Below are 23,989 nucleotides of genomic sequence, written 5' to 3' on the forward strand. Positions count from 1 at the left end.
CGCCCCTGGGGAGGGGTGGGTGGGTGGGGATTCTGGGCGGGTGGCGGAGTCACTGTCGCTTCAGCCGGGCTGTGGAGAGGACGGACGCGCCTGGTGCCCCGGGGAGGGGTGCCACCAGGGTAGGAGGAGGAGGTGGAGGAGGTGGAGAGGAAGAGACGCCCTCTCTCCTTGAGCCCTCTCGACATTCTGACCCCAGGGGCGAGGAGACTGATAAGTTCCTCCACTCCCCTGCCTGAAGAGGCCGCGACCCTGGAGGGACCCGAGCCCACCGCACCAGGGGCTCCAGCACCGCCCCAGTGGCCTGGAGCAACAGCCTCAGGGACCACTGCAAGATTTCCAGTTGCCTAGACAACGAGCCGGGGTCAGAGCAACAACCCTTCCAGCCACCTGCCTCAACTGCTGGCTCAGACACCAGTCCCAGCCCCGTGCATCCAGCCCAGGTGACATGCCGGTGCTCTCCACTCCCCGGTGCTCGCGGGTGACCACGCTGAAGCGCACAGCTGTGGTCCTGGCCCTCACGGCCTATGGAGCCCACAAAATCTACCCCCTGGTGCGGCAGTGCCTGGCTCCAGCCAGAGGCCCTCAAGTGCCTGCTGGACAGTCCACGCAGGAGGCCTCCGGGGCCACTTCGGCCACAGGGGCCAAGGCCGGTGTGAACCGTGTGTTCTTGCAGCGACTCTTGTGGCTCCTGCGGCTACTCTTCCCCAGGATCCTGTGCCGGGAGACGGGGCTTCTGGCGCTGCACTCAGCCGCCCTGGTGAGCCGGACTTTCCTATCAGTATATGTGGCCCGCCTGGACGGTCGGCTGGCCCGCTGCATCGTGCGCAAGGACCCGCACGCCTTTGGCTGGCAGCTCCTGCAATGGATCCTCATCGCCCTCCCAGCCACCTTCATCAACAGTGCCATCCGCTACCTGGAGGGCCAGCTGGCCCTGTCTTTCCGAAGCCGTCTAGTGGCCCATGCCTACAGCCTCTACTTCTCCCAGCAGACCTACTACCGAGTCAGCAATATGGATGGGCGGCTTCGCAACCCTGACCAGTCCCTGACAGAGGATGTGGTGACCTTTGCTGCCTCTGTGGCCCACCTGTACTCCAACCTGACCAAGCCACTCCTGGATGTGGCTGTGACCGCCTACACCCTGCTTCAAACGGCTCGCTCCCGTGGGGCCGGCACGGCCTGGCCCTCGGCCATTGCTGGCCTCGTGGTGTTTCTCACAGCTAACGTGCTGCGAGCCTTCTCACCCAAGTTTGGGGAGCTGGTGGCAGAGGAGGCGCGGAGGAAGGGGGAGCTGCGCTACATGCACTCTCGCGTGGTGGCCAACTCAGAGGAGATCGCCTTCTATGGGGGCCATGAGGTGGGGCAGGTTGGGGTGCTGAGCATGGAGGAAAGCATGTGGCTGGGAGGCCCAGGGGCAGGCAACTGTGAGTGGTGGGGAAAGCCAGGGCTGGCTAGAGTTGATGCCAGGGGTGTGGGCAGACCACAGGAGAGGGAGACTGGGATGATGACCAGGGCTTGGGACAGCCCAGATTTAGGCACAGAAATGGAGAAGCAGGAAGGCTGGGTGGGGACTGCCCTGGGCCGGCTGCCTGGCCACTTCTGCTTCCTCTCCTCGGTGAGGCTGTCCTGGTCTTGGAGCTGCTTGGGGCTGCGGATCCTAGCGGTTTGAGATGCTAGAGCTCCTGGCTCGGCCCATTCCTGCAGTCAGCTGGAAGGAGGCTCCTGCTGTCTGGGATCAGGGACGGTGGAACGTGGCCTGTTGCCCGGCCCCTCCTGGGCCCCAGGGCCCTTTGAAGGCCAGCGTCCAGCTAAGCTGGCCAGCCAGGCAGGCAGGCATTACGGGCATGACTCAGCCCAAGCGGAGTTTTAACAAGCAGCACCCAGCGCAGCGGCCTCAGCAGTGGCCGCGCTTCTCCGCCTGAGCTCAAGGGCCAGCCGGGCTGCAGGCTCAGCCGCCTCCCTGAGGCCCTGAGGCAGGGATGCAGGGCCCAGGCCGCCACCTCAGCGAGACGTACTTCCTGCCCGCCCAGTGGCCACCCAGCCCCTGGCGTGGCCGACCTTCCGCCTGTGTCCCAGGGCTCAGCTCCCCAGTGGGCCGGGGCAGGGATAGGGGCAGGGTCGGCCAGGGAGCTGGGCGCTGGGAAAGGTTACTGCCGGCCAATGCTCCCTTTATCTCGCCTCAGCCCCTCCCCTTCCTCGTGCCTGGGGTTGCAGCTGCCTCCGGGCCCTGCTCTCCTGCTCCCCTGCTCTCTGCAACTCTGGTTTCGGTTCCGAGTACTCGGGGGGAGGGTGTGCAATGACATCCACCTCCTGAAGGCCTATATGTCTGTCCCTGGGTCAGGTGGCCTCTTGCCCCTGGGCCTTGTCTCACTGGCTGTGCATCGGACTCCAGATAAGGAGAAAAGCGCCTACTCTGCAGCCTCAACCCCCTCCCGTCCTCTTCGCGCACGCGGGCTGCAGGGCCTTGGCAGGCAGCCGTGGCCTTGGGTGAGGCGCTTGGCACATTACCCGCAGCTACATTGTCAGCCCCAGCTGGCACTCCTGCCAGCTCCCAGCACGAGTCAGGATTGCCAGGGTGCTCAGAGGAGGCGTGCTCACTTCAGGAACAGGAGATTGGGCTTGAGGCAGAACCACAGGAAGGATGCAGAGGACCTACCTATATGGTGAGGGCAAAAGAGAGATCACTGGCTCTTTGAAGACTTCCTCTGGGCTAGCTTCAGGAAGTAGCATGTTGGCCAGAGGGTTCAATGGGGGGGCTTGGGAGGGCAGTATGCATTCTCAATCTGTCTCTTTAGGCCTCTGCCAACGGGATAGAGAGCAGCGTGGGATAACAGGCCCCCATGGGTGGGTTGATTTTCCTTATTGTGCAGGCATGTGGCTCATCCCAGTCCCACTGGCTGGTGTCCCAGTGGACACTGGCCCAGAACAGGTTAGGGCAGAGGTGCCTGACTGGCCTGTGGGCAGACAGCAGAGTATTCTGTTCTTATTGAGCTTTCAAAGAAGAGCGTTATTTAAACACAAATGTACCCACATATATACACACTGCAACCTCTTGCTGGCTTGAGAGAAAGATAAAATTTTCTTTAAAATATATATATATATATTTTTAATTGATTTCAGGGAGAGGGAGAGAGAGATAGAAACATCAATGATGAGAATCATTGATCAGCCACCTCCTGCACACCCCACACTGGGCATCGAGCCCGCCACCCGGGCATGTGCCCTGACCGGGAATTGAACCGTAACCTCCTGGTTCATAGATCGATGCTCAACCACTGGGCCACACTGGCTGGGCCGTAAACCTTTCTTAATAAGTCAAAAGCATCATTTACAAAACTCTGGTTCTCCTGATGGCTCTGCCAGAGTGGCCCAAATTCCACACCTCTTGCTACCTTCAGGTTGTGTGAGCTTGGGCAGGTCAGTGCCTCTCTGGGGTTCTGTAGTATTCTACTGTACAATGGAAATGAGAATACAGGTGGAGTAGCATGTGGTGAGAATCAAGTGGAGAGTCAAGTGCCAAAGCGCTTGGCTAAGGAAATGGTGCCCAGGCTGGGCAGCTGTTGTCAGTCAGGGGTGGAAAGGCAGAGCTGGGATGCATGCTCCTGTACTGAGCCAAGAATCCATGACCCAGTGGCCCCCTTGCCGTGACCACTCCTGACATCGCCAGCCTACCTGCCTACCTGGATGCTGCTGCCATGGGAGAGCCTCTTTCTCTCCCACTCCCTTTCCTGCTCTCTCTTCTCCAGGCCTAAGATGGCAGGTGGTGGCCAGTGCAGGAAGGGGGAGGGGAGGGGAGGGGAAGACGGGGAGGCCCACCTCACTGGAGTCCTCAGTTGGCCATCAGCGGGGCAGGCCTTTGGGGCTGGCTCAGGAGCATGCCCTCCAGGTTGCAGTGGGAAAATGAAGTGGAAGTTTCTCACCTGGAAGATCCCTGGGGAAGGTACCGTACTTTCCGGCGTATAAGACGACTGGGCGTATAAGATTTTCCTGGGTTAAAAAGTCGTTTTATACGCTGGAAAATACAGTATATTGGACTATATTGATGGGATTAGATATAATGGATTAGATATACTGGACTACCGTATTTTCTGGCATATAAGACGACTTTTTAACCCAGGAAAATCTTATCCGCCCAGTCGTCTTATACGCTGGAAAATACGGTAGTAAGAAGCGGGGCCTAAGTAGACTTTTGAACCAAGTTCTTCAAAATGATGTACTGCTTTCTGCTTAGTTCAGGTTAGTCCTCCAGCAGTTACCCAAAACTATCCTTGGCCCATGTCCAGAAGCTGCCCAGGGCAAAGAGAAGGGCATAGTGAGCTTCCCAACCAAATAGGTAGTGGAAAGAGGGAATCAGAATAAGCGTCTGCAGGTGAGGTCATGAATCCCTTCATCATCACTGTACCCCAGTGCCATGATGTTAGACAATCCCATACTGCCCTCCCCCTCCCCCGCCCTGAGTTTGAGACCTTTTGACGGTAAACGTGGCCCAGTCGTAACCCCCAGCTCTCAACCTTTTCCTGGCCATCAGATGGCATGGCGCAGGTGTACTTGAAGATTGGGACCTCTTGCTATTGTCCCCATGTTAGCTACCATGAGGCTTCTCAGGCTCTCTCTCTGTCACCCCCGCCCTGGCAGGTGGAGCTGGCCCTACTGCAGCACTCCTACAAGGCCCTGGCTTCGCAGATCAACCTCATCCTGCTAGAGCGCCTGTGGTATGTCATGCTGGAGCAGTTCCTCATGAAGTATGTGTGGAGCGCCTCAGGCCTGCTCATGGTAGCAGTCCCCATCATCACCGCCACCGGCTACTCGGAGTCAGGTGAGAGTCGGCACTCCCAGGGGGTTGGGGCCGGGCCCAATGCTCAGCCGGTCCATCTGCTCTTGAGGCCTGGCTTCCTGGCAACCATTCTCCCTTGCTGCCTTCCCCTGTGAGTCTCCCCTTTACAGCATCTCACACTTCTTGGTACTGCTCAGCTGAGCACAGGGACTGACCCCTCACCAGGTGCAATACCCTCAGCCAGCTGTGCCTACCCTCAGCCCAACGGTGACCGGAAGGTGGGAGAATGGGGAAGTACCTTGAGCGAGCCCCTTCCTCCCTGGGCCTTAACTTTCCCAGGCCTCAAACAACTCTGGCAGGTTTCAGAAGCTAACCTCTGCCTGCCAGAGGTTATCCTGGAGGGATTGGAAAGACTGTTCTGCCTGTTACTTTAGCAACCGGATTATCAGGATTCTGGGTCTGTTCCTCTCCTGGTTTGCAACATATTCCTTCTATTTGCAGTCTTTTCAGGTTGCCCTTTCAATGGTTAACTTCTGTGCAAACGAAAAACAGTCTAGGTCAGCGATTTTCAACTGGTGTGCCGCGGCACACTGGTATGCCGCAAGATTTTTTAAAACATGCAATACCTGACCATTTAGTCAGGGACACTGAACTCATTTCCCTTAGGTTGTCAAATAAAAAAAATAACAACAGCCAACACAACAATAGCCGTCCAGTGTGGATCAAAATTCTATCAATGTTTTTTGTCAGATTGGCAAAAAACATAGTATATTTTTGGTGTGCCGCAGAATTTTAGTAATTAATGTGTGCCATGAGATGAGAAAGGTTGAAAATAGCTGGACTAGGTTAATCCGATAGCTCCTCCTCTTCCTGGTCCTTAGAACACTAACACAAGGATCAGCCCCGCTGACATGTTATAGTCCAGTGTCACGGTTGCATTCCTGTGTGGGGTTTTTTTGGTTTTGGTTTTGGATTTTTTTAATATATATTTTTATTGATTTCAGAGAGGAAGTGAGAAGAGAGAGACAGAAATATCAATGATGAGAGAGAATCATTTGATCGGCTGCCTCTTGCATGTCCCACACTTGGGATTGAGCCTGCAACCCAGGCATGTGCCCTGACCAGGAATCGAACCGCGACCTCCTGGTTCATAGGTCGACGCTCAACCACTGAGCCACACCAGCTCATTCAAGTGTTTTTTTACTTGGCTATTGCTATTGTGCTGATGCATGTCTAAATTCATCACCATGTTTACCGAATTCTCTGCTCACCAGTCCTTTCCCACAGCCTAGTCACCTTCCTCCAGATAGACATCTTTCAGAAGTTCTTTCTGTAAAGCTTTCATGAGGGACACTTCACAATTATTTTGTTGTCTGGAAATGTCTTTATTTTACCCTTTTCCCCCACACTAAAGATTAGCTGGGTACGGGAGCCCAGGAGGATAGTTATTTGCTCTCAGCCACTGACAATATTCCATTGTCTCTGCTGGAAAATCTGTTATCAGTTTAACTCCCCACGCAGCCTGCATTGTCTCTCTGGTTGCTTTTAGATTTACTTTCTCTGCTAGTCTGCTATTTCGCTTGGAAGTGTCACCCTGTGGTTTTCTGTTTATCCTGCCTTTGAATATTCAGATTTTTTAATTGGTCAGGAAAATTCTCAGCTGTTACCTTTTCAAATATTGACCTGTTCCTTCTGAACTCCTGCTGGACGTCCTCCCTCCTCTGTGGCTCTTCCACTCTTTCTATTTCCCATCTAGAACTACCTGTGCTGAATCCTGGGAGATTTCTTCAGATCTTCTTCTCACTCACTCGCCAATTTTCTTTTTTTTTTTTTTTTAATATATTTTATTGATTTTTTACAGAGAAGAAGGGAAAGGAATAGAGAGTTAGAAACATCGATGAGAGAGAACCATCCATCAGCTGCCTCCTGCACACCCCCTACTGGGGATGTGCCTGCAACCAAGGTACATGCCCTTGACCGAAATCGAACCTGGGACCCTTGAGTCCGCAGGCCGACGCTCTATCCACTGAGCCAAACCGGTTTCGGCTCACTCGCCAATTTTCTGTTCAGCCAAGTCTCATTTGAACTTTTTTTTATTTTTAAATGTTTTTTATTGATTTCAGAGAGAGGAAGAGAGAGAGAGAGAGATAGAAACATCAATGATGAGAATCATTGATTGGCTGCCTCCTGCACACCCCACACGGGCATGTGCCCTGACCAGGAATTGAACCTTGACCTCCTGGTTCATAGGTCGATGCTCAACTACTGAGCCATGCTGGCGGGGCTAATTTGAATTTTTAAAAAATGTTAGTGACTACTTCTATCAAGTTCTATTTGATTCTCTTTCAAATAGAAATTTGAAAAGAGAAATTTTCATTTTCAAATAGAAATTTCAAATTGTTTTGGCAAGTGTCTGATTTTCTCATCTTTTCACTGCTCCTTTTATGCTATATATCATATTAATGATACACAATCTCTATCCTGCTATTGGGTTATCTGAATTCTTGGGAGTATAAGCCAGCTTGATCTTTCATCTGCCAATCTTCACTCATGGTAGATTCTTTCCGTGAGTTTGTTTGTTTTTCTTTTTTAAAAATATTTTTTATTAATTTCAGAGAGAGGGAGAGAGAGAGATAGAAACATTGATGAATCGGCTGCCTCCTGCAGGCCCCTCCTGGGGAATCGAGCCCGCAATTCAGGCATGTGCCCTGATCAGGAATCTAACTGGAAACCTGGTGCATAGGACAACGCTTAAGCAACTGAGCCACCCCTTCTGGGTTTGTTTTTCATCCTCACCCGAGGATATGTTTTTACTGATTTTGAGAGAGAGAGAAAGAGAGAAACATTGAAGTGAGAAACATTGATTGGTTGACTCCCATATGCGCCCCAAGTGGAGATCGAACCCACAACCTAGGTATGTGCCCTGATGAGGAATCAAACCCACAACCTTTTTGGTGTATGGGAGGATGCTCCAACCAACTGAGCCACCTGGCCAGGGCTCCTTGTGATTTTTGCCACAAGACTTTCCTGGGAACCCTATCTGGCCTAACAGGAGGGTACAATTCCCCCAGTGCATATTGGCTTTTGTTTTGGCAAAGCACTCCTGGTAATTAACCACTTGGAGGCCATTTTCATAGTCACCTCTCCAGTTTGGGGAGGAGGAGTTCCTGAATTTGGCGGTAGTATTCATTTGAACCCCAGACACATAATTACCAATTCTTAGAGGTGACCTTTTGTTCCCTGCACCTAGAGCGCTGGCTACATGACCTATCCTTCTGAGTCTCTAGAGATTTCACTGGTGTACCTGGCTGCTGGCTTCTCTGTGGGCTCCTGGGAATTTGCCTCGCTTTCCTACCAGCATAGCACTGTTTTCTTTTTATTGATTGATTGATTGATTGATTGATTTAGAGAAAGAGGGAGGTGTTGTTCCACCTATTCCTGCATTCATTGGTTGATTCTTGTATGTGCCCTGACCAGGAATGAAACTGCAACCTTGGAGAATGGGGACAACACTCTAACCAACTGAGCTACCCGGCCTGAGCTATAGCACAGCTCTGCTTTCAAAGGCGTTCTAGTTAATGCAGTTTGGTAGTAAGGGTTTTCAGTTATGTAGAGAAAGAGCCTAACTTGTTTCAGACGTCTCTCTCATTCTCTCCCTATTGGCAGCTCTGCCTTGGGGCCTCCCGTGGGTACCCTCAGCTGTCTGTCCCTCTCTGGGTGACCCCAAGAGAAAGGATCTAATTGGAGAGGGGTAGTTACTTTCCACCAATGGGCCTCTGTTAAGAGTGGCCCTGATTTATTTATTTTTTTTGAGCAATCAAGTGAAGCTTTATTAAAACATTTCCACTGGAAGTTAAAACAAATAGGAGCAATGAAATATTGGCTCTGTCATTAGCTATTCAAAATAATTGAGGAGCCAAAACCGGTTTGGCTCAGTGGATAGAGTTTCGGCCTGCGGACTGAAGGGTCCCAGGTTCGATTCCGGTCAAGGGCACGTACCTTGGTTGCAGGCACATTCCCAGTGGGGGATGTGCGGGAGGCAGCTGATGGATGTTTCTAACTCTCTATCCCTCTCCCTTCCTCTCTGTAAAAAAATCAATAAAATATATATTTTTAAAAAAAAATAATTGAGGAGAACATATTTGGATGTAATGGGAAAGTAAGCATTAGGAAGAGTGGCAGGCATTAAAAATAATAGAAATCAGCCAAAACCGGTTTGGCTCAGTGGATAGAGCGTTGGCCTGCGGACTGAAGGGTCCCGGGTTCAATTCCGGTCAAGGGCATGTGCCTTGGTTGCGGGCACATCCCCGGTGGGGGGTGTGCAGGAGGCAGCTGGTCGATGTTTCTCTCTCATCGATGTTTCTAGCTCTCTGTCCCTCTCCTTTCCTCTCTGTAAGAAATCAATAAAATATATTAAAAAAATAATAATAATAATAGAAATCAGCAATTTTTGTATAAAGACATCAGGTGGGAACTATGGCCGTGGGCAGGTCGAGTTCCGCTGTGCTTCTTAGAGACACTGCTGGAAAGAGGGTGAATGCCAGTAGCCACTGCTGCCACCATTTCTGTTACTGGGCAGTCTCATCCAACCCTGGCTGTGAGAACTCTGAGGGCACGTGACCGGAAGTACCAAGGCAGGCCTACAGAGCATGTGACCCCAGAGCTTGGGCGCCATGACACCTTTCCTAGTTCCCTCCCTCCCCCAGCGGTTCCCACCTATTTCATTTCCTCTTACCGGCTTCAAGCTGTGAAGGGTTTTGGTGGGCACTTTGTCTTCCAAAAGTGGCCCTGGTTTAGGCACAGGTGCCAGAGCCAGTCAGCATGCCTGGTCCAGAACATGGGGAGAAACTCATGAGGAAACAGACCTATGGTTTCAGGAAGCACCTGCAGCCACTTCCCTCTGCGCCTGGCATTGGGCACAGCTCGGCCTGCCTAGCACCTGAGGCCTCTCCCTCCCCTGAAGCCCTAGGACTTTTTGGATCCTCTGCTATGTCAGACTTCACAGTGATTTCAGAAGCATGAGCTCCTGTCCCCAGCCTCTTAGCTTTTAGAGTCAGTTGCCTGTGAAAATGTGCAATTCTCCTGTCTTCCTCATTCCACTTCTGTCTCACTAGCCTCCTTGCTGTTGCCCCCAAACACTGGGCAGGCTTTTGCCTCGGGGTTTTGCAGATGCTTCTCCCTCTGCCAGGAATGCGCTTTCCTCTGATGTCCTGCCCTCCTACTAGCAGGCTTTTGCTCATGGGCACCCTCTAGATGAGGCCTGCCCTGCCTATGACCCTGCCTCTCTCTTCTCCTTCACCACCTCCCTGTTCTCCCAAGCACTGAACATCCTATCTCTTTCACTTCTCTGGTTTATAGTTTCTCTGCCCATTTTTCTATTTATTTCAAATACATTTTTAATTGATTTTTTTACAGAGAGGAAGGGAGAGGGATAGAGAGTTAGAAACATCAATGGGAGAGAAACATTGATCAGCTGCCTCCTGCACACTCCCTACTGGGGATGTGCCCACAACCAAGGTACATGCCCTTGACCAGAACTGAATCTGGGACCCCTGAGTCTGCAGGCCGATGCTCTATCCACTGAGCCAAACCAGTTAGGGCCTTTTATTTATTTTTATTTTTTTTAGTGTAGGTGGGGTTTTTTTAAATATATTTTTATTGATTTCAGAGAGGAAGGGAGAGGGAGAGATGGAATGAAACATCAATGATGAGAGAGAATCAGTGATCGGCTGCCTCTTGCAGGCTCCACAATGGGGATCGAGCCCGCAGCCCGGGCATGTGCCCTGACAGGGAATCGAACTGTGAGCTCCTGGTTCATAGGTCAGTGCTCAGCAACTGAGCCACACCAGACCCCCTCTGCCCCTTTAGACTGGGAGGTCCATGAGGGCAGGGATTTTTGTCTGTTTTGTCCCTGCTCCAGGTGCTTCAAGGAGCCTCGGAGCACTGGGGGCCAGTGGGAGGATGCAGGCATTTATCAACTGAGGAATATGTAGATGCCTTTATCCTACTTGCCTCCTGGCCCTGCAAAGCTGGAGGGGCAGCCTCACCATGAACGGCTGCTGGGTGTCCCGTTGTGGGGCCTTGGTCTTAGCTGCCCTAAGGCAGTTTATTCTGTCTCCAGGGAGGTGCCAGCTGTGGCCAGGATGCCCAGGCACCTGCCGACCCTTTCACTTTATGCGTAGTCACTGTGTAGCTCTCAGGACATCCTGGGAGGAGGGCTTGTGTCCCTCTTCCTGTTAGGGGCTGTGTCCCTGGGGACACAGTGGGAAGGAGGCTCATAACCTTAGACTGTCACAATTCATGACCCACTCCCCTGTCCAGTTCCCTGGATTCTTGGGCCAGGCCCCAGAAGGTGGTGTGAGGCTCTCTAGCCAGCCATCGCGTCCCCTTTCTACCGCACCCTGTACCCTCGCTGCTCTGAAGGCCATCTGCCCTGAGACAACTTCCTGCCCCACCCATCACCGTATCCCTGAGGCTTCTCTCTCTGATCCCTCTAAGCCCCGGGATACAATCCTTCCCACTACTTCTGCCTCAGGAGCCCCGGCTTCCCCTGGATAGCCCCAGTGGGTACTGCTCACCCACCCACACCCAGTACCCTCAGAATCAGCATGCCATTGCTCCTCGCCGACATTTCTAGAACATCTATACTAATAAAAGCCTACATGGTCCTCGCACGTGATGCCGCCACATGATGGCCGCCACAAGATGGCTGGCAGGGGAAGTCAGTTAGGGGTGAACAGGCCAGCAGGGGAGGGCAGTTGGGAGCCATTGGGCAGGGGAAGGCAGTTGGGGGCCATCAGGCTGGCAGGGGAGCAGTTAGGCATCAATCAGGCTGGCAGGCAGAAGCAGTTAGGGGCAATCAGGCAGGCAGGCAGGCAGGTGAGCAGTTAGGAGCCAGCAGTCCTGGATTGTGAGAGGGATTGGGCCTAAACCAGCAGTCAGACATCCCCCAAGGGGGTCCCAGATTGGAGAGGGTGTAGGCTGGGCAGACACACAAACACACACACACCCGCCCAGTGCACGAATTTCGTGCACCGGGCCTCTAGTTCCTTATATAAAAGCCCTGCCCCTTTGGGTTTTCCAAGGGTCAAGGAAGTCAAGGCCACTGACAAGAGAGGGTTTAAGTGAGCAACCATGGGGCCTAGATGGAGACAGCAAAGCAAGTCAAGACAGGAGCAGGCTTCAGGGAGAAGTCGGGACATGTAGGATAGCCGGTTCTCATGGAGGCCACAGCGGGAGGTGAGGGAGAAATGGGGGCAGTAGTGGGCATCCAAAAGGGGATAGTCATGCACAGGAGGCTTGGGGGTGCAACAGCTCTGGGAATTAGGGGACAAGGTGCAGATGTGGCCTCAGAGGGGCTGCTGTGAATAGGAAAGGACACAGGGCAAGGACAGTCTAGGGAGAAGGAGCTGGGTGTGGCAAGAATGAAAGCCAAATGCCTAATGGCTCATTTTTTAAGTCTACGTTATTGAGATGTAATTAATATGCCATACACTTCAGCCTTTTAAAGGATTCAACTCAGTGGGTTTTATTTAGTTAGTTTTTATGGATTTTAGAGGGGGGAGAGAGAGAGAGAGAGAGAGAGAGAGAAATGTGGGAAAGATATCGATCGGTTGCTTCTCCCACATTCCCACATGCCCGGACCAGGGATCAAAGCCGCAGCCTAGGTATGTGCCCTGACCTGGAATTCAACCCATGACCTTTCAGTGCACGGGATGACGCTCCAACCAACAGCCACACCCTCCAGGGCAGTGGTTTTTAACATATTCACATAGTTGTGCAACCATCACCAGCATCTAAGGACAGAACATTGTCGTCACCCAAGAAAGAAAACCTGGGCCCATTAGCAGTCACTCCCCACCCCACCCCCAGCGCCTGGCACCCACTAATCTTTGCCTCACTATGGACTTGCCTCTTATGGACACCTCATATAAATGGAATCTCACAATAGGAAGCCTTGTGTGGCTGGCTTCTTTCACCCAGCAGAATGTTTTCAAGGTTCGTCCACGTTGTAGGATGAATCAGTGCTTCCTTCCTTTTAGGAATAATATTCCATTGTATTCGTGTACCACAGTTTCTTTATTCATTCATTGATGGGCATCGGTATTGTTTCCACTTTTTGGTTGGTATGAAAATGGTACTATGATCATCTGTGTGCAAGTTTCTGCGTGGACATATATTTTTGCTTTGCCTGGATATATACCTGGGAGTGAAATTGCTGGGTCATCTGGTAACTCTCTGTTTAACTTTTTGAGAAACTGCCAAACTGGTTTCCACAGCGGCTGTACCATTTTACATCCCCGCCAGCAGTATATGAGGGGTCCAATTTCTCCACTTCCTCGCCAACACTTGTTATCTCTTTAATTATAATCCTCCTAGTAGGTGTGAAGTGGTATCTCATTGTGGTTTTCATTTGCATTTCCCTGATGACTAATAATGTTGAGCATCTTTTCATGAGTTTATTGGCCTTTTGTATATCTTAGACATACAATAGAAATGTCTAGTAAGATATGTTGCCCATTGTTTAATTGGGTTATTTATCTCTTTGTTATTGAATTGAAAAAGTTCTTTATATATTCCGGATACTAGATCCTTCTGAGATTATGATTTTCTCCCAATCTATAAGTTGTGTTTTTTTTTTTTCACTTTCTTGATGATTTCCTTTGGTGCCCCAAAGTTTTAAATTTTGGTAAAGATCATTTACGTGTTTCTATTTTATTGCTTGGACATTTGATATCATATTTAAGGAGCCATACCTAATCTGAGGTCACGAAGACTTACCCCTGCCTTCTCCTAAGAGTTTTGTAGTCTCAGCTCTTACATGCAGATCAGTGCTCCCCTTTGAGTTAGTTTTGGTGTGAGACAGGGGCGTCATTCTTTTGCATGTGGATACCCATTCATCCCACCACCATTTGCTGGATAGACTCATCTTTCCCCCAGTGGGTCCATTTTAATCTCCCACTGTCCCCGCCTCTCCCCTCTGCTGTGCTCCACAGATTCAGAAGCCGTGAAGAAGGCGGCCTTGGCGATGAAGGAGGAAGAGCTGGTGAGCGAACGCACAGAAGCCTTCACCATTGCCCGAAACCTCCTTACAGCTGCTGCGGATGCCATTGAGCGGATCATGTCATCCTACAAGGAGGTACCCCACCCCCGCGAGTCCGCCCCTACCATGCCCTCCATCCCACCCCCCAGATGGCAGCGGCTGAGCCAGGATCCCCCTTCCTTCCCGCAGGTGACAGAGCTGGCCGGCTACACGGCCCGGGTACATGAGATGTTCCAAGTATTTGAAGATGTCCAGAACTGCCGTTTCAAGAGGCCTGGGGAGCCAGAGGATGCACAGGCAGGGGCCGGGGCTGTGGTCAGGTCTGGTGTCCGCGTGGAAGGTCCCCTGCAGATCCGAGGTAAGGGCGCCCTCCCTAGAGAGGCTCCACTGATCCCTGCTCTCCCAGCACTGGCACCTCCCAGTGCCACCCAGAAGGCGGGCTCTTTAAGTTGTGCCCCCAAGGAGGGCTTCTTGGGCCAGTTGTGGCTCTCACTGCCCGGTCCCTTCCAGGTGCCCTGACTGGGATTTCTCTTTGCAAAAGAGGGGACATGGTCCTCGAGTGGAGGGAGTCCCTTGCCCATACAGGCAGCAGGAGAAAGTTCAAGCCTACAGTAGGGGCCAGGATGCTGTGGAAGAGGGGCGCAGTGCCTGAGCCACCACTGAGGTGGTGCCAGGAGGGGACAGAGCAGGAGTTCCAGAGGCCATAGAAACGGCTTGGCCCTTCCCCACACAGAGCACAGCATCAGACACTGGCGGGGGCGCAGGGGCTCTGCTTGTAGGAAGACCCGCTATACTCCCAAGGGGCCTTGTACCACATACTGGCATGCTGTTGGGGGTGGGGGGGGGTATGTGGAACTTACCAGAAGGCAAAGGGAGTGCTACTGCACCCTAGCTTCCTTTTTTGTGCTCTCTATCCAGGCCAAGTAGTGGATGTGGAGCAGGGCATTGTTTGTGACAACATCCCCATCATCACACCCACGGGAGAGGTGGTGGTGGCCAGCCTGAACATCAGGGTAAGTTGAGTGGGCTGGGCTGAACCATGGGGCCTGGCCTTCTGCATCTACAAGCCCCAGCCCTTGGCATCCAGCCTGGCTACCTGCCTGTGTTGTCAACAGCCGTTGTCCCAAGATCTACGTGGCAGGCGAGCAAAGGTCAAGGTAGAAGACCAACGTGTCTCTGCCTGTTAGCTGTGGGGCAATGGAGACAGAACTGATAAAAGACACTCGAGATTACTAGGATCAGCCAAGAGTCACCTTAAGGTTCCTGGCCTTATCTGAGCCAGCCCCACCCCCACCCCATCCCAGTTCCACAGAAGCATAGGACTTAGGGACTCTGGTTTAATTCCAACTGTGGTGAAAGAGATTGCCCTCCACTGACCTGGGCTTGGGGTCCCACCCATCTGCTTCAAGAAGCCCCCAGTGCAGGTGTGTATGCCGGGTGCAGCCTGACCCCCCATCTGTGGAAAGGAAGCCCTGGTGGCTGACATCCACTAGTCAACTGTGTCCCCAACCAGGACTTTGGTTGGGGAATGATGGAATGAAGGCTAAACCTATGGGGCAGGCAGAGAAAGAAGTGAGAGGGAGTCATTTGTTCATTCATTTATTTATTCATTCAACCAGTATTTTCTGAGCTCCAGGAAGGGCACTGGAAACCAGAGGTAGATCAGGGAGGCCCCTGCCCTCTGGGAGGCCCCACTCTGAGGGCCCTAAAATGTTACAAAGATCCCCAGTTAGACAGCTGCCCAGGGTCTAGCAGGGGCTATAGGAAGGGTAGTCACCATCCCGTGGGAAGAGCAGAGGTCAGATGAAGCTTCATCCAGGAGCTTCCAGGCAGGTGGACAGCGTGGCGAAGAAGTCCTCTCCAAAAGAACAGGCAGGGAAAATAGAGTGGAGTGGTGGGAGTGAGAAACAGGTTCGGCAGGAGCCATGGTTGGGCAGGGAGTATGTGGAAGATTTGAGTGGAAGGGCGGTGCCTGGGGCTCCTTTCTTTGATCTGCTGAGAGGAGCCCTGAGAGCCAGTTGGAGGCTGGGAACATGTTACAACAACAAGCAGCACAGGACAGGGGTATGATCTCCCCATTGCCCGCAGCAGTGGTCACTCTTGGCCGGTTTATCCAAGGTGAATGGTTTCCATGCGGGCCCTGTGGAAGCCCAACTAGACAAAGATCAGAAGCCCTAGTGAGCAGGGACTCAGCTAGGTAGGAAGCAAGGCCAGGCAAGGAGGGGGTGACTAGGGTGGAAGAGCAGGGGTGGGGGGCTGAGCAAGAGCTCTGGTCTGGCAGAGCTGGTGGTAGAGCTGGGCTCTGGGGCTGGGAGATACTGGGGAAGGGGTGCAGTTCTCAGCCAGATACTGGGGTGAGAAGGACAGCGGGAGCGATTCAGAGAAGGAAACGGAGCCCTCACACATCTGGAAGGAGGGAGGCCCAGGGCCCACCCGAGGGAGTTTATGGTCTAACACAGGACCACAAAGTGAGGGGCTCAAACAATGGAAGTGGAATCTCTCCCAGTTTTGGAGCCTGGAAGCCCAGACCAAGGTGTGTCCTGAAAACAGTGAGGGAGAATTTGTTCCAGGCCATCCCAGCAGCTGGTGTTTGCTGACCACCATTGGTGTTCCTTGGCTTCGCTTTAATCTCAGCCTCTATCTTCACATGATGTTCTCCCTGTGTTTGTGGCTATGTGGCCAAATCCCCCCTTTTCATAAATAAAGACACCAGTCACATTGGATTAGAGGTCAACATACTCCAGGATGACCTCATCAAAATTGAGCTAATTACAACTTCAAAAGCTATTTCCAAATAAGGTCACATTCTTAGGTCCTGGGGGTTAGGACTCCAACACATGAATTTGGGGGGACACAGTTCAACCCCCATGCAGACCGAGGTAAGCCAGGGAAGGCCTCACATGAGCCACACTCAGATTGTCCAAGGACTTCGGAAGCCGGTAGGTGGCCCGAGGACAGCAGTCTTCCTGCCCTCTGACCCCTCCTTCCCAAACACCTACCTCCCCGCAGCTCCGCTGGCCTTTTTTCACCAGCCAGTGAGCATCTTGTGATTGGCCAATTGGGGAGCCTGAGGCCCTTGACGCTGAGCCTGGGGGTTACAGTGGCATCTCTGTGGCTCCCTAGTATCCATGGGGGCAGTGAGAGGGCTTCAGGGAGCAGCTAGAGTTTACTGTCCACCTAGAACTCCAAAGAAAGCACCTTTCCTGCCCTGGTGGGTGTGGCACACCCTGGCCAGTGTGCACAATGGTTAGAGCATCTGCCCCGGGCACAGAAGAGTCACGGCTTCAATTTCCGGTCAAGGGCACATACCTGAGTTGCAGGTTTGATCCCAGGCCCCAGTCTGGGTGCATGCGGGAGGCAACCAATCAATCTGTCTCTTTGGCACCAATGTTTCTCTTCTTTTTCTTTCTCTCTCCCCCTCTCCCTACATACCACTCCCCCTCCCTCCCACTCTCTATAAAAAAATTTTTTTATTGATTTCAGAGAGGAAGGGAGAGGGAGAGAGAGATAGAAACATCAATGATAGAGAATCATTGAACCATTGATCCTGCACGCCCCCCACTGGGGATCCATCCCCCAACTCGGGCATGTGCCCTGACCAGGAATCCAACCATGACCTCCTGGCTCATAGGTCAACACTCAACCATTCAGCCACACTGGTTGGGCCCCCAGGCAGTTCTTAAAGAGAAAATTCTGCTGGGGAAGCAAAAACACTTGGATTCCTGGTGAAGTGGGATGGGGGTGCTATTGACTTTCTGGGGCTTGCTCCCATTCCTATGGCTGTGGCAGAATAGGCCCTCCTCCTGTTAGCCCCATATTCGGTGGTGTGTGTTAGGGCCTTAAAGGGACAGGCTGGGGTCCAAAACAGGCATTCGATTAGGGCTCTGGATGCTGGACCGGGAGGGCCTACCCAGTGTGCACCTGGGTACAGGTAGCTGTCAAGGGCTGTCAGTAAGGCCAAAGGTGAGAGGAGAGAGGGCCACACCCCCTGGCCACACCTCCTCTCAGTACTAGGAGTGAGCCATGCACACTGGCACTGCCCCCACAGGTGGAAGATGGCATGCACCTGCTCATCACGGGCCCCAATGGCTGCGGCAAGAGTTCTCTATTCCGGATCCTTGGTGGGCTCTGGCCCACCTATGGAGGCGTGCTCTACAAGCCGCCGCCCCAGCGCATGTTCTACATCCCCCAGAGGTGAGTGGCGCAGGGAGCGGGAGGGAGCCAGGGCCCCCGGCTGTGCCCATTTCCCCTTCCCACCTGTGGAACTGACACCCCGGAGATGGTAGAGCTTGGGGCCTCGGGAGAGGACAGCAAGATGCTGTCCCCAGAATCAGAGGCACTATGGAGCCTTCGCTTGCCGCCTACCATGCCCCCTCACCTGGTGACTTGACAGCTGCGGGGTGTGCATGCATGAGGGTGCACACTGCAGGGGGGGCGTGCCTGTGTGCATGTGAACATGTGCATGTGTGTGCTATGTCAATGCATGCACACATGTCTCTGCGTGCAGGGCGAGTGTGTGGTGTGCACGTGTGAGGGTGTAGGCCTGGTGTGCATAGGCGGGTATGAGCACAGCCTAGAGCACTTGTAGCGGGGTCTGTGGGCTTCAAGTTCTCCCCACCTCTGGCAGCCGGGGCTCATGGAGGAGCCCAAACAGGGCGCGGGCAGGGCTGCCCGGCCCCTGGTGGACATGCAGCTTTCCCACAGGCCCTACATGTCCGTCGGCTCCTTGCGTGACCAGGTGATCTACCCAGACTCGGTGGAGGACATGCGCAGGAAGGGCTATTCAGAGCGGCACCTGGAAGCCATTCTGGACATCGTGCACCTGAACCACATCCTGCAGCGGGAAGGAGGTAGGGGGTGGGACATCCTCCTCTCAGCACCTAGGAGTGAGCCAGCCAGCCAGCAACCTGCTACCACCCCAGCCCCTGCCTCCCTCATCCACGATGCCAATGTGCTAGGTGCCCCAAGAGCCCCCCTAACAGGGAGGACTGACAGGAAGCGGGTGGCTCAAGCCGAGGGGGCGGGCACCAGGTGGTGCCTGCCATCGGATGAGATGCTCACAAGCTCGGGAGCTAAGGGGATAGGGGGGACGGAGAGCCCTCAGAGGGAGCGAAGCCCTTGGAAGGCTTTAGGCAGGGAAGTTACAGGTCAGTGTCGCATTTCAGTAAGAGGACTGACCTCAGGTGTGGGGGCTGGGCAGGGCAGCCAGGGAGGAGCCCACACTGGCGTCTGCGCAGAGGGCATGGAGGGTGGGAAGCAGGAGCAGAGGTGGAGGGGATATCCGGTTTTTGCCTTGACCCTGGGAGGCACCATCCCCTGGGAAGGAGAGGAGGGAGGGACAGCCTGGTGGCAAGAGAAGGCATTGATCTGGGGCTTTCCCGGTTTGTTTGTGAAAGCCTGTGAGGAGGAGAGGGCGGGACCCAGGGCGGGGCTGAGCTGACTTTCCTAGTGAAACCTGAGCTGCAGGGTTCCACTTCCTGCCTCTGCCTCTGAGGGGCAGCTTGACCTTGAGCAAAGACCTCACCTGAGCCTCTCTCCACCTGTAGAAAGGAGCAGGTACTAGTCCCTCCCTAAGCACCAGCGTCAAATGAAACCACTGCCAGGGTCACAACACCTGCACAGGAGGAGGGCTGCAGGTGGTGGAGTCCAGGTTGCCAGTCATGCGGAAGCTTCTTCATCCCCAGCTTCCTCCTGGCCTGGCTCAACCTCTTTTTGCTCCAGCCACCCTCCCCTTAGAAGTGTACCCCTCCTGTCCTCCAGGCACCCCTCTGTGCCTGGGGTCCTTGAGGCCCACCATCATCCCCTATTAGCATTGAGTTCAGCTGTCAATAACAGAAACACACACACACACACACACACACACACACACACAGTGGCTCAAGTCACTCACAAGTTTATCTCACTGTGACACAGAAGTCCTAAGGAAGGCAGGACACAGTTGGTGGGAGCAGCCCTGCTCTGTGTGGACCTCTGTTCCCAAAGTCACCAAGTCACCTCATGGTCCAAGATGGCTGTTCCTGCCATCACATCATATCCCAGGCCATAGGATGGAGGAAGTAGGGGGAAATGGTATATGCCATCTGTCTCTTTTTTTAAATATGTTTTTATTGATTTTTAGAGAAAGAGGGAGAGAGAGAGAAACATCAATTGGTTGCCTCCTGCAACCAGACTGGGGATTGAGCCAGCAACCTGGACAAGTGCCCTGACCGGGAATCAAACTGGTGACCTTTTGATGCACGGGACAACGCCCAACCAACTGAGCCATCTGTCTTTTTTTTTTTTTAATGTATTTGTATTGGTTTTAGAGAGGAAGGGAGAGGGAGAAAGAGATAGAAACATCAGTGATGAGAGAGAATCATTGATCGGCTGCCTCCTGCACGCCCTCCACACTGGGGATCTCGAGCCCGAAACCCAGGCATGTGCCCTGTCTGGGAATCGAACCTGGGACTCTTCAGTCCGCAGGCTGACACTCTATCCACTGAGCCAAACCAGCTAGGGCGTGCCATCTGTCTTTTAAAGGAAGCTCCAGAAGCTAGAAGCTGCCACATGTGTAACACTGAAACCCCATTGGCCAGGACGCAATCACATATTCACATACAAGCTAGGGAGTATAGTCTTTTTGAGGGTACCATGCACTCTACCAAAACTTCTAGTTCTGTGGGGAGACAGAGTGGCAGCAGGTAAGGAGCCATTTCAGGCAGCTGCCTGAGCCTTACCGAGGGACTGGCACAAGGCAGCGATACAAAGGCCTGGTGAGAAGGTGAGAAGCCTTCTGGAGAGACCACGCCAGCCTTCCTGGGGCTGGCTCTTCATTGGCACCCTGTCAGGTCCTGGATGAGTTTGCTGGGGCTACTGGAACAAAGCACCACAGACTGAGCAGCTTAAACAGCAGAAATATATTAGCCCCAGCTCTGGAAGGCTGAAGTCCAAGATCAATGTGTCGTCAGGGTTGGCTCCTTCTGAGGGCTATAAGGGAACATCTGTCGCAGGCCTCTCTCCTTGGCTTGTAGACAACCATCTTCTCCCTCTGTCTCCTCACATCATCTTTTCTCTATTATATCTTTGTGTCCAAATTTCCCCTTTTTATAAGGACACTTATTGTATTGGATCAGGGCCCATCCTAGGAACCTCACTTTAACTTGATCACCTCTGTAAAGACCTCCTTCTGAGGTCCTGGGGGTTAGGACTTCTTTTGGAGGAGATACAATTCTGGTCTCAAACTTCTTTTTCACTATTAAAGTATAACCTACAGCCCAGGCGGTATGGCTCAGAGGTTGAGTGTTGACCTATGAACCAGGAGGTCACAGTTCAATTCCCAGTCAGGGCACATACATGCCTGGGTTGCGGGCTCGATCCCCAGCGTGGGGCGTGCGTGAGGCAGCCGATCAATGATTCTCTCTCATCATTGATGTTTCAGTCTCTCTCTCCCTCTCCCGTCTCTGAAACCAATAAAAATACATTTTTTTAAGGATCGCCTATAGACAGACCAGCACCCAGAGCACAAATAGTCAGCTGTTGACCTTCTCCAGAGTCATCTTCCACTGTCTCGTGTTCCCCAGCCCCCTCTCACCATGCCTACCACGCCCACCACGCCCAGTGGGCCTGGGCCCTTGTTGAATTGAACAGAGCCCCCTTGTCCCCTGCCTAGGTTGGGAGGCCGTGTGTGACTGGAAGGACGTTCTGTCAGGGGGCGAGAAGCAGAGGATCGGCATGGCCCGCATGTTCTACCATAAGTGAGTGGGCTGTCCAGGGTGCTAGGTTCCCTTGGGCACTGGCTGCTGTCCAAGCCCGAGGCAGAGACTAAGCAGCGGCCCAGCATGCATGCTCCCTGGGGCCTCCTTAAGGGGGAAGGCAGTACTGTTAGGAGGCCCCAGCAGGAATTGGGCCCCAAGGGGTGGGGGGTTGGGGCCAGACCAGGTCACCAGCAATGGAGGGTCCACAGCCTCACCCACTCTGCCCCCACTCTCAAGGCCAAAGTATGCCCTCCTGGATGAATGCACCAGCGCTGTAAGCATCGACGTGGAAGGCAAGATCTTCCAAGCGGCCAAGGATGCAGGCATCGCTCTGCTTTCCATCACCCACCGCCCCTCCCTGTGGTAGGTGCCCTCCCTTCCTCCCTGGAGTCGACGGGAGGGAGCACCCTTCCTGAATTCTACACCCCCACTGCTTTGGGGGGGGGGGAGAGGGGGGAAGATGGTGCTGCCGTCAGGGGAGCAGGGGACCTTCCACGCATCTCCTGCTGAGCAGCCTCTGCATCTCTGTCCCTGTCCCTCTCCCGGCCCAGGAAGTACCACACACACTTGCTGCAGTTCGATGGCGAGGGCGGCTGGAAGTTCGAGAAGCTGGACTCAGCCGCCCGCCTAAGCTTGACGGAGGAGAAGCAGCGGCTTGAGCAGCAGCTGGCGGGCATCCCCAAGATGCAGCAGCGTCTTCAGGAGCTCTACCAGATCCTGGGCCAGGGCTCCAGGGTCGTCCAGGGCGCTGCCACCTGACAGAGGACCGTGGCTCTGGGCCCTCAGCCCCTGCCCCTCCCCGAGCCCTCGGATCATATGAAGGAAACAGCAGTGCCTGCCTACCCACACCCCCCCCCCCACACACACACCCAGCCCACCGCAGGCCCACCCTGCATGACTCTCCCTCTGCCCAGGCCTCCCTGCCACTGGCCTGGCTTGCCTAGATGACTGCCAGCGAAAGGGCGCGCCTGACCCTCATGCCCCTGTCCTCGGGCAAGGAGACATGGAAGGTCCTACACTGCTGCCCTCCCCAACCGTGCCCCTCCCCTGCCCCACCATGAATGTGACCTGGGCAGGGTAGCTGAGTCCTCTCTTCTCTTTGGGGAGGAGGAGAGGGGCAGGAGGTACCCCAGCCCACACCACCAGGACAGTCCATACTGAGCCTCGGCATCTGTGGGGACTGCCCTCCAGAGACCGAGGTCCCCTTACGTCCTCCTTTTCAATCCCTCGGAGACCCCATGGTCCATCCTTCTATTGCCACTGCCCAAGTGATTGCCACGGCTCCACTGGACACCCTTCCTGCCATAGAAATGGCCAAATAGGCCCCAGGGCCAGACGAGGGTCTCTGCTCCTTCTCCCCACCACTTGTCCCGAAGAGCTCTCGGGAGAAAGAATTGCACAACATTTCTCAGCAAGCGATAATAAGAATGTAGTCCCTGTCCCTCTCGGTCCCCTACAAGCTAATTTATTGGATTCCTGTTTGTAGCCTTCTCGATTGCCAATGTGGGCACCCTGTTAGCAGGGGAGGCAGCCCGGGCTGCGGCCCTTCCACAAGGTGGCCCAGCCTCTGAGCCAGCCCCAGCCAGCCTGTCGCCCCACCAGCCTACACTGCCAGCTGCCACCAGGGGGGCCCAGGCCAGCCAGAGGGGGAGATGGACACTGTGCTAACATGAGTGTGGACACCAGTGTTCCCAGCTCAGTGCCAAAGAGGGGTCAGCCGGAGAAGCTGTCTCCACAAAGCTAACTCCTGCCCGAGAGGGAGACCCCACCGCTGCTGTGTGCCTTTCGGGGATGGAGGGGGGCTCAGCCCTCGGGCCAGGAAGCCTCCCTCAGTCCCTCAGTAAAAACCGCCCATGGAAATTGTGTTCTTGCCTCCTGTTCTCTTTGTCTGGCCTGGCGTGGGGGAGACACAGGGACGGGCAGCAGGGTGCCTGGAGGGAAGGAATAACCTCAGCCCCCACGCCACCTGAAGACACAGCTCAGCACATTCTGTGGCTGATATGTTGGGGGGAGGCGGACTCATCAACAACATCTCACAAAAATATTGGCGGAGCCCAAATAGGACTCTGGACCCAGCGCTGGGGTGAGGAGAAGAGGACTGATGCCAGGTCCCTGCATGAGGACTTCCAAAGAGATCATATGGGAGAAATAGCTGCAAAGTGGGCTGGTTGACAGAACACTAAGAGGAAGGGTCCTGACCCAGCCTGGCAAGGAGCAGCAGGGAAGACGTGCTTCTAGACCCTCTAGTAAGAGGGAACATTTGTGCAAGGGCCAGGAGTAGACCAGGAGCAAGATTCGGGATATTGGTGCTGAGTGCAGGGGAAGGGAGGGGCCAGGCCATCCCAAGGAGCCTAAACTTATTCCGGAGGCAACAAGAAACCACTGAAAAGTTTTCAGCAGAATGCAAAACGCATGGAGTTATGCTTAAAGCAGGCTGTGTGG

The 23,989-nt window shown here is 53.8% G+C and overlaps 1 protein-coding gene across 1 annotated transcript; it reads left to right on the forward strand.

The window, feature by feature from the left end:
• Positions 1–74: 74 nt before the first annotated feature.
• Positions 75–23,412, forward strand: ABCD1 (ATP binding cassette subfamily D member 1). The gene is made up of 10 exons (XM_008159241.3): positions 75–1,354; positions 4,633–4,813; positions 13,768–13,910; positions 14,004–14,172; positions 14,733–14,827; positions 17,863–18,008; positions 18,519–18,664; positions 21,463–21,547; positions 21,785–21,910; positions 22,099–23,412. Exons 1-10 carry the CDS (start codon positions 446–448, stop codon positions 22,304–22,306), a joined length of 2,208 nt encoding a protein of 735 aa, XP_008157463.1. The 5' UTR covers positions 75–445; the 3' UTR covers positions 22,307–23,412.
• The last annotated feature ends 577 nt before the right edge of the window (positions 23,413–23,989 follow it).

This window comes from Eptesicus fuscus, chromosome 1 (genome assembly GCF_027574615.1).
Source record: "Eptesicus fuscus isolate TK198812 chromosome 1, DD_ASM_mEF_20220401, whole genome shotgun sequence".
Classification (NCBI taxonomy): Eukaryota; Metazoa; Chordata; class Mammalia; order Chiroptera; family Vespertilionidae; genus Eptesicus; species Eptesicus fuscus.

Excerpts from the sequence above, each read along its gene's own strand:
- ABCD1 (XM_008159241.3), top strand. The coding sequence starts at position 446 with ATGCCGGTGCTCTCCACTCCCCGGTGCTCGCGGGTGACCACGCTGAAG. Across the intron at positions 13,911-14,003 it reads TCATGTCATCCTACAAGGAG|GTGACAGAGCTGGCCGGCTA; the intron begins GTACCCCACCCC and ends TCCTTCCCGCAG. Across the intron at positions 18,009-18,518 it reads ATGTTCTACATCCCCCAGAG|GCCCTACATGTCCGTCGGCT; the intron begins GTGAGTGGCGCA and ends GCTTTCCCACAG.